The sequence below is a fragment of the Lottia gigantea genome (assembly GCF_000327385.1).
Source record: "Lottia gigantea unplaced genomic scaffold LOTGIsca_5, whole genome shotgun sequence".
Taxonomy (NCBI): Eukaryota; Metazoa; Mollusca; class Gastropoda; family Lottiidae; genus Lottia; species Lottia gigantea.
Window position 1 is genome coordinate 5,434,680 of NW_008709715.1, and position 12,969 is coordinate 5,447,648.

Here is a 12,969-nt window from a genome sequence, read left to right on the forward strand (position 1 = left end):
TTTTATTTACAAAAATATCTCATAATAACAGAAAAGCTTTTCAGCAAACAATTAACAATGACAAAAAACAATAACATTTTTATATATCACAAACAGTGTGTACGGCTATTACTTTATTATATTGGAAAATTTCTTTTCAAAATTTATCCGCCTGTTAGCTGTTTACTTGGTGCACCATGGCAACATTGTTTTCTCTTTTAGAATCCTTTCAAATTTCTTAGTATTTTCTTTATGCAGACGTAATGCGCTCAGATAGAATAGAAAAGAATGGCACTGGTATCTTATATTTACATAATAAATGTACTCCCTTGAGAGTCTTAAATAACATTTTATTTTAAATTAATTCTCGGTTCTTTATCTTAATTGATGGTATCTAAATTTAACTTTCAATCCTAACATTCTTTAAGACATGGCCTGTCAATACTTATACAAGAGCAAAACCTGAACTAACAATTAGGCTATAGTTTCATAACCTTAACCTTAAGTAGATTCTCCAACGAATACTCTTTTTCCCAAAATCTTTTCTAACCAATTGACATTTGACAGGTCTTTGATTTGGCTAATATGCACGTCTTGATCTTTCATTTCGTGTTTCCTGTTGGTTATTTCAATCACTACTTCAGATCTGTGAAGCCGTTGAGAAAACGAGAAATAAGATATCCAGGTGTACATTTTAACCATAGTATATAATATAGATCTAAGTCCTTGTGTATGCAAGACAGGTCCGTAGCTACAGGGAGGAGTAAGGAGGGGGGGGGGGGGGGGGGGGGTATCCATCGGAAAAAATTCTGACAACCGACCAATCCATTACTGCAACTAAACATCATACATCGTTGCCCCTTCGGATATATTACTTGTCCCTCCGCACAATCGAGTCTGGCTACGGGCCTGGCCAGATACCGAAAATTGAATGAGATATTAGTCAAATAATAAACTCGAATATCCTTAAAAGCAAATTTCAAATTATTCGGTTACACATATATAGAAATATAAACAACAGCTCTGGGAAATAACTTAACATCTCGACAGCCTGCTGAACGAAGGTTCATCCACAAATTGAAGAATCGTTAACATGTCCATAGATTTTATTGAATTGAAGCTACACTAAAAATCAGTATTGTGCTAGGTGTCGCCAGCGAATCGTTCTATTTCAAGCCAGTTTTGATTTTAAATTTGAAGGTTCTATTTCGCGCCACTTTTAAATATGCACTCCCGCTTCTCTCAATATTGACGAACAATCATTTAGTTTGTATAACTATTAACATCCGTTACAAAGCACAAGTTTCAAATATATTTTGGAAATTCATTGGAACACATTTTTGGCATTCGTTACATAATATGACCATATTTGGTGGTGATTCTAAATCCAGATTCTAAAACATTCTATATAAAGTTTTTTTTTGTTCTTTAAAAGTCTATATTAACGGACTTCTCGTTGGTCGTGTACCTAACTGTACATAGAAATAACGATGTTTTCGGCTTCCTGGTCTTGGATGAGAATTAAAGACAGCAGACGGGAAATGGACTCCCGGTGTAGTTACAACTGGTGGTCTAGGGGTAGCAGCTGGAACAGTGGGACGGGTTGTCGTTCTTCCCATCAATAATCGAAAACGATTCTAAAATAAAATACAATTACAAAAATTAAAGTACATTCATAAATTTTATGGAATATTCTTTACCTATATAAGTTTCCATCTAGGAAAATAACTTCTCAAAGAGTGCTGATTGGCTGAACAGTCACATGAGGTCATGAATATTTATAACCTTGTTACCCCTTCACAGCACAGTGAAGCAGATTAGAAAGATGTGATAGTTTTTGGACGTTTTGAAGAGACGAAGATCATACAAGCCTCTGGTAGAGATAGCTAGTGACTACAGATGAAAGATCTTACCCCTGGTCGTACTAGAGCTTCATCGCCTGGTTCAGCACAATAACTTTCTAAAGTTTCATATGTACAGCCTATATAACAACATTCTTCTACAACGCCTCTTCTACCGTGGTAATTTCTTTTATCAATAAAAACATCTATCATTCTTCTGTTCCTTCTTTTAGCTGGATGGTTTATATCTGTAAAACCAAATGAGTTTATATTTAAAGATGAATTCACAAGTCAATTGTATTTGAAACTGTGTTAATTGTGGTAGGCCTATAAAGAATATAAACGCCTTGCCATTTTTGTCTCGCTTGGTTACATGTGTTTGTCAAAACAGTTTGGATAATTAATTTTCTAATTTTATAGTTTGAAAATATAACAGTCATCAAGGAGCTGTTAACGCAGACCGGTAACCAGCACAACGTGCCAAGGGGGCGGTCGCATTGGTATGGGGGCAAAATAGCTGATAGAGACTGATTTCAGCATCAATTGAGATTTTGTTCTAATTATCTTAGACAGTAAGTCTGTAAACATGCTCTGGTTGGCTTTTTTGCTGTCGTATAATTCAATCAAGTCATTGATAAAGGTGGATAATGCAGTCAAGGTACAAGACGAAGTTCATAATAGCTTAAAATTGTGAAAATGGTACTATCTATATTGAATATTTTGGTAATCATGTTGAACAAAGCGCAATGGCATTTTAAAACGAAGTCAAAATAATGCAACAGACAGATATCGATGTAAATTTGTAACAGGTGACTATTAAATACGCCTTGACATCAACGCTAAAGGATAGTTATTTTTTAGATTTAGCCTTGACAAGGGCCGGAAGATCTTAATCATTTTAAGTCAAGATATCAGATGATTATAATATGGGCCAAAAAGTTTATTATAGCTAAGCTAATTAGTTTAATGTCAATTATTGTAATATATTCATATCTATAAGTAACTTTGACAAGGAACAGTTATTATATATCAGACTCCTACGATCTGGTAAATCAATTAGTTACATCCTTCATCCTCTGCCACGATGAAGTTTGATATGCCGGTAACAGGAAAATCAATCCTTTTTAGTTAATCTAGAGTCAACCTTTTCAATATGTTACGTAAAACAAGATGATCCTGGAATGCATGTCGTTTGACCTTTCAAAAGATTATAGGTATAAAATTTATTTTTACACAAAACCATGGGTTCCCGCTCGGAAAAGATAAGAGTGTGGTTTTATCCAATCAGGAAGTTAAGAATAATCAAGCTATTGCGTTTATAATGGCGTGAATCTTATTTTTAATCCAAGGTTAAGGTATTCGTTATCGCCAACGCTCTGAGATCATACATTATATCAAATGTAGTTCATTTACTACGTCTACAGACATAAAAATGTTGATTTACTAACCTGATCGTTTGCTAACTTCCCAATGAAAACCTCTATCATAACATACCAAATCTAAGGCATTGGCTAAGTTGCGACCACACAATCGCTCTGGCTCTGCTTGCTCGGTTATTGTACCGAGAGATAAAAAGATGGCTAAAGCTACTAACTGGTAATATGTCTTCATCTGAAAAAGTCAATAAATTAAATATTTGAGTATGACGTTACTTAATTTAAACAATATAGGCTACCATTGCTATTATTACCTAAATAAAATAAACAATATAAACTTCTAGAAAGCAATAAGTTGTATTCTGTACAACCATGAATTATATTTCCACAAAGAAATAAATTAAATTTCTTTACAGTTGTTCATTATACATCTGTAAGTTTACTTCTGTCAGTAACAAACTATGTTTTTGTTCAGCAATAAGTTATATTTCTGAACAGCAATGAATTTTAGGTCTATAAGTAACAAGTTATAATTCTTTACAGTAATAAGTTATATTTTTTTTATAGTAATAAATTATATTTTTTACAGCAAGTTATATTTCTATAGAGTAATAAGTTATAAATACAATATAAATAATAATTAATATAAAAATACAGCATTTGTATAAGGAAGATAACACATATACATATTCTGAAAAAGAAAGTTAAAAACCATGAGAGTTACCTTAAATTTTAGCGAAGAAATATACCTTCCGTCCGTCCATCAGCACATCGTAAAGCCAACTATTGAATTGTCAACATAACAAAGTGGTTATTGTATTTAAAATGTGTTACAAACAACACCTTTTTCTGTATTTATAATTAATATTTCCCTTCTGTATTATTCAAGATTTTTCAAAAATTGAAAATTCGTTGGCAAATGATCGTACGCCTACGGGTATTTCAAATCAATGATCAGTCATATGGATTTCTAAAAGAATGAAGGACAGACGCAGTACACACCTTCGCCTCCCCGTCTGCATTTTCTTGCAAGCTCGATAGAATAGAAGTTAGAGGGGTTTTTTTTATTTGATTGAAATTTAGTGTTCATATTTGGATTTGCAGCTCTCAGATGAGTTCTAAATTGTTGTTTCGATTAACGTTTTGAGTTAGTCAAAATGCGTCAAAATTCGCCAATAGTTTTTATCCTATTTGTATGAAATAAAGTACGTATAGGCCTATTTGAATAGATGAGATCTCAGAGGAGTGTGAAATCTAGGGTGTTTCTTTGAACGATTTTTGAATTAGGCCTAATACCCTTGGCACAATGCAGCAAGATACAAGCTGAAGTATACGTTCTTATTGTATGAATTTGATATTTGAAGAGATGGGATTTGGGACTAGTTCGAACATGAAAAGGCATCAATAAACAGTTTTAGAGTTATTGTCCTTGACAAGGGACGTTTAAAGATACTAGTTCAAAGTTTATCCGTGGTTGTTTGTTACCTTGCCTGACAACTATTCATATTTAGAAGACAATGAAGAATCGATTAATCACCGGGTTTACCACTCCTTTACTTTATCAGGAAGTGGATAGTCAAACACCTATTACGTATTACTTTTCACAAACATCATGAGCATATGAATTAAGAAGAAACAGCAATGTTGAATCAGGTTTTAAGAAGCTAGATACCTCCTCTGTTTCATTGGACTCATATCAGGTCTGCCTCATATCGACAGTTTGTGGACTCTGACTTAGCCTACGACGAGCAATACGATCGGATACGTTTCGGTTGGAATAAAAATCCATACAAGCAAGACAATTCCGTCAATCAAAATTTCGTCCAAAGTATGGCTCAATCGAGAGTAGATGTTGAGTAGTACCACCAGGTGTTTTTAAAAGTGTAAGCATGGTCTGCTTCGAGCGCGACACCCGCCACTACCACTAAGGTAAAAATCATGAGGTACAACCAGAACAATTCATGCTTGACCAAACAAATCAACCAAAATGCCAGAAACAGATATTTGGTATTTATCAATTTAGCAATTTCAAAGTTAATATTCAACCTCTAGCTAGGAAATGCTCAGCATAGCATAGTTGTGAACTGTGCAATCCATAAATCGAAGTCGTCACGTTTTACAAAGATCGTGGTTGTTGACAATTTGAACACGCAAATCCAATTAGGGCGCTTAATCTTAGAATCAGTGGAGTCCTTAATTTCCAACTTTCCTGGGTAGAGTTTATCTACAGTCTCCAAAAGCGGAGTTGTTCAGTGACAAAACGTCATCTATGTATCGGAAAGTGGGATTAAAGGAACGAGCTAGTTGTATACTGCTCTTGTGTTGGAGGCCTTGAATAAATTCTTCCTCATTCGAGTTAAGAAATAAATCTGCACAATTAGTATCCATAGAAATACCGTTTACTTGCTGAAATATCTCCCTGCCAAATCAGACAAACATAACGTAATCAGGAAATGTACCTTATTATCGAAAAAAAACCTGAATTCTTTTGTTAGTATTGTATCCTTATACTAACAGTAAATTGATTGCATAAATTTTTTAACTCTCAGTCAAGGCATTTAATGGTTTCAAATAATATGTAACATGTAAAATCGGATTGTACAGAAACTTAAAGGCCTCAAAAATATAACTGATAACTTTACCTGTACCATTTCCAGAAAGAATGCTTCATCTAAAACAAATCCAGAGGATATGTTAACTGAATTGGATATTTATGTACTATACACAGATAAATAGTAGCCTACACATGTGATTGTAGATTGTCAGGATTACATATTACACGTCTTTTGACATTTGATGTTTTATGTGAGATCAAAACACGGAAAACACTATAATTATTGATCATAATATGTCTTTCCTTTCATTCTGATATGTATTGTCTTGAGCACACATTAAAATATTTGGCTATGAAATAACACATATTTGGTTACATATTTGACATAATTTGTGGTGACCTTACTACATTGCTTAATACCTGATGACAGCCTAAAGCTTTTTTTCTTCTGCAAGGAGGATTCTCGATCAAATCGACCTAGATAATTGGATTGACCATAAATGCTCAACATGTAAAGACATCATCAAAAGATATATGAAATGGACAAAAATGTAATCTTCATTCCGTCGGTCCGAATCTTGCCCATGTCCAATCCAGTCCGCTGCATATTAAAATCAATCTTGACTTATGTCAATTCCGGCAGAATTAACGAAGAGATAAAATGTGTCCGTTCAGTAATTTCGCGCTTCAACTGATTTCAATGAGCCTGCTTGGTCAGTAATTAAATCGGCGAAAAATTAAAATATTAATGGTCGCAATATCGGCCCTTTAGGATGTAATGCCGAAGAACATTGTGCCTTACTTTGGAAAATTTCATGAATTTCTTTAAAAAGGATTTGGAGATCGTCGTAATATTAAATTGTGTCATATTCTAAGGTTTTTCATTATTACGTCAAGCAACGAATTGGTTAGCCTACAGTCAGTCAGATGTTCAAGAAAAAACTGCATGCTATATCCCTTTTAATGGTAGCCTGAAAGAGATGGTGACTAATTGGCAGTAGGCTACATGCGGAAGTGAAATTGATCTTTGTTAAGTGTTTTTCATTTCCATTGAGAACAAGGGTATCAATTTCCTTTGAATACTGCCTTAGGTACTCCACAAAATAGTTCTTAAAATTGAAATTTAAGAAAGTCAACCTGACACTGCTTTCTGAGCAGATTATATTTAGCACAAAGCTAACAGAATGTTACCATCGTTAAAACCACGTGTCCTTATTAATTATAGTAATTAACTTATATTGTGCACATTATTGTTCAGTTTATATCTATATCTATCTATACCATCTATACATTTCTTTGAATACAGGAAATAAATAAAAAAAAAATATCAAAAACAACTCTGAAAGTAGTTATGTTTGAGGAAAAAGTCGTCGACAATTTGATGTTCTCAGACTTACTAAGGGACAGTTGCGCAATTTTGGAGGGTTGATTTGATTCTTGAATATATGTAAATATTCTTCAGAAGTACTAGAAATGTACGAAAATCGCATAATACCTTCAAAAAAGATCTCAAACTATGAATTTCTCTTTTTATTTCTATACATGTCTTTTCTAATATACGACAGTATCTGAGGAAAAGACGACTCGTCATTTTAACTTTCAAACTCGGATAATTCGAGACACATGGATTTAAAGGCTCAAATAATGTAAGCTGTGAACACTATTACTGATTGGATTAGCTACAAATTAGCTCGTTTCTGAGACTTGAGTATGATTGGTCAAAAACAAATTGCGTATCTGTCCCTTTAAAGAGACGATGCTTGAATTTGTTATAAATTGACGTTGGACAGATAACAGATAGCCTTGACACTTTCACTTAACTAGAATTCTTATAATAATATGCGTTTTAATTTGATCAATACATTTAATTATATCATTCACTTATATGAAAGGTCAGTGTGTATCGTCCCTAGGCATTGCCTCTGGTTTTAACTTACATTTAAGTAGAACTTACTCAAATTCATGGATAACATAAACAAAAAGCACCATTCTTCAATTCTCATTATCTATCCAGGTGAGAATTGAAAAATACAATAGAAACATGAAGCATGATTATGTATGAAAACAGTCGTTAAACCTCTAGAATCCAAATTTTACTAATTAACCGAAATCAAAGAAGAATGGCGCTCACATAGACGAGAGAGCTGACAATACATGGTAGATCACACGAGTGATTATTACTATAAAATTTCTCCTTGTTAGGCGACACTTTATTACATTTGTCAATAATTTTGTGTTGTCGATCATAGAACAAATTTACCATTAAGGCTTAAGAATAAAAACTTTTAAATCAATAACTTTTTATAGATTTTATATGAAGGATGTCTAGATCTTTTTCCAACCTTAATATGAATTAAAGATGCCAAATAGATATAATATTGCTTACTGGACAAGAAATGCCAGTGGTGTTATTTAGTACTAATAGTCTATTCGATTGATACACTAATTGGGGTGACTATATTATAACCAGATCTTCTGGGCAAAATGACAAATGTCAAAAATCTTACTCATGAAAATAACAATATTTACAGCAAATGCTATGTCAAATGACATTTTATTTTAAATAGAAGAGGGAATTGAAACAGTTATTTATCATCGCATTACATCTCCACTGTGGCGCACGATGTATCCCCACGGCCGACTAGATCAGGCAAGTTGAGGACCAGCGATTCTGACTGCAATAGCCACTATTCTCGTATCACGAAATACAGTGATTTGATTGGATTGTACGCTAGCGAATACTGCCAAATAGAGCCCTGGCAGAAATGCTTTGTGCTCACAGACCTTCTGTCTTCTGATTGACTGTATTCCCGGCGTACAATCCAACCAAATCGTTTCATCTTCTACATCCATGATACAAGAAAGGTGGCTATTGCAGTCAAGGTCAAGTATATAGTTTGAATAGCTTGATATTGTGAAGATCATCCAAACTTATCGTTAAAATGAAAACTCTCAGTTTATTAATTAAAAGCTGTCTATTATAGAAAGTTATACTACTGTTCACATGAACCATTTTCTTTTTTTTAAGAAGGTCGATCACAATTTTATATGTTCCTTCGATGAAAAGAATCAAATTTCACACGTTTTACCCTCAGAGTTTTTAAAATGGATTAGCACTTTCATTGATTATTGATCCATGCTGTACTTTTTATGAAATAGAAATCAAACAATATTGACCTTTGCATTCCTTTTTGTCAAAAATCTAGTCGGTTCCAATATATATAGTTCTTGAAGACTCAATACATTTCGCATGAAAGATAGAGTCTACAATGGTCTCATTAGTTAGGCCTACATTTATATCCCTTGCTTTTCTATAAAAGACTACCATTTTTAGAACACTCGACGTACACTAATCTTGAAATGAAACAATTGTATTGAATTCACGGAACTGAAACCCTGTGAATTTCTTTTGATTTCCATCGAAGTGGGTTTTAATAACCGCTATCTTTTCTGTTATCCGGACAGAAAACCAACCCGAACTGTAAGTAAGATTTGAGAGGATTCCTTAAGGTCCTCTATTAAATTCTTATTATAAAGGAGAAGCTAAAACTGTTCAGTACGGAAAGACAAATGTGCCAAAATGGCAGTGCACAAACTTGTTATTGCTAATAATAACACTATTTAGATAATATTCAATGGCGCATCTGTCCCTTTTATACCAACTTAAATACTGATGGATAAAGATTGAACATACAACCTATGACAATCATAGTATATAAAACTCGCTGTTATGTAAAGCTGATGTAAATTTATTTCAGCCCCACACCCCTAACATTTTCCAGAACTTACATTAGCACAGAAATTGAATAAGCCAAAGTGAATACAATTTGTTTTTGAGAATATTATTTTCTTTTGTCGCTTCAGAACCTTATATAGGATGGTTTTCTAAAAAAGCGTTACTTGTATCGCCTAAAATTGAGCTCTAACGAAAACATCCTGTATTGTCAACAATTCGAAATACTACAAACACTAGTCGACCTTCCGGGATAAATTTAATGTAATTAAATAATCATTATCAAACATATAATATGGGCATTAAATTACCTGAATGTTTATAACAATTCCTTTTAGAAAACACAGCAGAACAAGAGCGTAACTAAGGCCTTTCTCCTGTGTGTTTAAAGTCGAGGCCTTTCACCGCAACGCTTTCTGTAGAACTCAAACGGTACATGATAGACATGATATAAACAATATGTAGTATTTATATTTAAAATCTTTTTTTTATTTATTTTACCAAATTCGACATGTGGCATTTGTCTTGACGTACGGCCATGCAGGAATAGACAAACAATAACTACATTATTCCAGAGTCAAAGCACAGGTAGGCAATTACTACCCAAAGAGGCAAAAACTGCTGTACAATAATGTTTCAGCTGATTTTTTCAAAGTCGAAAATTCATATAGACTTACCTTAGAAGTATAATAATCAAAAAAGATAAATATCTGAACTATCGTCATTACGATTGTAAATCATCTGTTGAAATTAAACTTTGAATGTAACAAGTTGAGGCTATATAGACTGAAGATGAGACGGTGGAGACAAGAAAACATAATACCATATACCTGTAGGGAAAGGCTTCTTCAATTTCTTAACTCGCCCCCGTCAGTCTTTCTTATCCATTCAGCAATCGCACGCCTATTGTTCATCTGATTTATATAATACATGATTATAGTAGTTTGAAAGTTTTAACGACAGAATATCGACTGAAATGACAGTTAATGAAAAGTTCGTCACATCACGATATAGCAGAAATTCCATATTATAGTCTCGTGTAATGCCCAACAGGGTGGAGTCTGACATAAGAATTATGTTCCTAATTTAATAACTGATACCGCTATAGTTTTTTTTAATAATTTATACCATTAAGTTTCGTTTTTTTTTATCGATACCATTATAGTTTCTGTTTCTTTTTATGTCTGGATCAATGGAAAATTTTGTTCTAATACTATTGGACAAACACAATCTATCTTGAGTAGATATACATACTGAAGAAATCATATAGAAGCCTTTAGTTAAGATGGTTAACGACCAAGAATGACCAGAACATCTCTTTTTTTGAATCTCTTCAATATATTATGACCATGACAAATATACCCCTATGTCCATGGGACACATTATAAGCCTAATCCAGGCCCCAAAGCTGTCACAATTATAGAGGAAATCGCCAATGGTATTTTATTCGTATTTTTAGGCGTCGTCGAGTTTTTTTTAGCTAGTTGAAAACCCTAATGCAAGTAATTGTATAATAAAACACAACTTTTTTTTAGCATAGCTTTCTCGAAAGTTAAATTTAAGGGCACTAAAGAGAAGGGCCTTCCGTTGTGTCCGTTACTGAATCAACAACCAAGCTTTTATTATGCATGGAATATGTATAGTATTAGACTATTAGTGCCATTGTTCCTTTATTGAGCAATACATTCGAGTATGTAATATGCACAAAATTATATAGTTAATAACTGAATATCACATTGATTTATTTGCATAGCAGTTGAAAAAATCAGCCATATTTTTTCAACTTTAGTCGAAATTGCAATTTTTCAACAAGTTGCAAAAGTCAGTCACAATCTACTAGAGTCAGTCACAATTTCATTCGTTCAATCCATAACGTTGCCCACAAAATAAAGTCAAGCAGATTATCTTCGAAAATACATCATAATCAATGTTCTTTGTATCTCATGCAGATTTTAACTTAAACTAGTTGCCTTGACTTCTGCACATATAAAATGATTGCAGTTTTATTTTAACTGAAAACATAGGGCTTGTCAGTTTTATTTGTTGATAATGTACACGATTAAAAAATGAACGGATGTCAAATTTTAAGTGTCATTATTTCATTAATTAACCTGTTCTGTTGCTAAAACAAAACAATAGTCGTGTTTTTCTGAGTTATTATGTGAAATTATGAATTAAGTAAATAAATTACATAAAATTCCATCTATTTTAGGACTGTTAGTTAAGGGTCAATGACTAGTATACCACTAACAGGATAGAAGAGACGATACCTTTTCACTGGAAAATGGAACAAAGATCATAAATAAACAATATTTAGACTTTACGAAAGGGGTGTTAAATTGCCAAACTGCTATGGTACCCTTATTTTTAGCTCAAATATCAAAGAAGAACCGGGTCCGTAGAAAAAATTTGAAAAATATTTTTGAAGATATAATTTGACACCCTCAGAAGATCACATTGCTCCTATTTCTGTCAATGTTGATCGTGCCAGCGTAGGCCAAATTTTTAGCTCAGAAAAAAAGTTCACAGTATACACCCACTGTCACAAACTTTACATGACAGTTTCAGTAACCAAGATGATAAAAGCTTGGGGGTGGACACAACGTCCATTATTAGAATTAATCAGATACATAATTTTTTTATAACTCTAGTAACTTGAAGAAATGAATGATTATATTTTGTCTATATTCGTCGACAAGATTGCTTTGAAAAAAAGAAGAATCGTATGGCGCAGTGGCAGCTCCAGGGCGTGGGGTGGTAGCAGTGACATTTCTAGCAAGGGTGGGTGGAAAGGTGGTGGTGGTCATCAGAAAAGGGGCTGGATGGGTTTCTCCCTCCCCTCCCTCTTCAATCATTTTACATCCTGGCGCCCCAGGAAAACTTGTTTTTTTCGTAGTAAAAATGCTATAATATTGAATGAATACTCCTTCACATTGCAAAAATGCAGGCCTTAAGCGCTTTATTTTCAAAACTGTTTCCAAGGACACACGCATCCATACAATGGATTCGAAATCACTGTCAATGTTAAAGGGAGACCAACACCATACCCACATCATCAAGCATGATTTAAATGGCTGTTAGGCACCTTTGTGGCCAGACTTGACATGGATGATTCTTAAATGACAATATAACACCCGCTTCCAGCAGATTTTGATATTGCAAACCAGGTAGTTAAATGTGGAACACTTGAATGATTCGGTTGTTGAGAAATCGTAAGATCTGGTGGGGTCGAGCAACATGCATCGAAACTCGTGGATAGGGCCAGACATTATTGCTCCTGTTTAATTCGAGTTGCTCCGATCCATTTCTTATGAAATGCGACTTGACAAGTCAAGGGAAGTAACTATGTATTTTCATGCAAATGCTGAGACAGCAAATAAATACTAGCTCATCGGCGTTACGTTTACATGAAGATGAAAGGCCCGTTTATTGGAAAAAATCTACCTTTAGCAGAAATCCATTCATATTAAATTTAGTAATATCTAC

General features: G+C 33.7%; 1 protein-coding gene across 1 annotated transcript; it reads right to left on the reverse strand.

Annotated features, from left to right (window-relative positions):
* Positions 1 to 1,415: 1,415 nt before the first annotated feature.
* Positions 1,416 to 8,603, reverse strand: LOTGIDRAFT_154465 (hypothetical protein; the record flags this gene model as incomplete). The annotated part of the gene is made up of 4 exons (XM_009062138.1): positions 1,416 to 1,616; positions 1,893 to 2,068; positions 3,269 to 3,431; positions 8,535 to 8,603. The coding sequence occupies 4 exons, from the start codon at positions 8,601 to 8,603 to the stop codon at positions 1,416 to 1,418; spliced, it is 609 nt and encodes a 202-aa protein (XP_009060386.1).
* Positions 8,604 to 12,969: the final 4,366 nt, after the last annotated feature.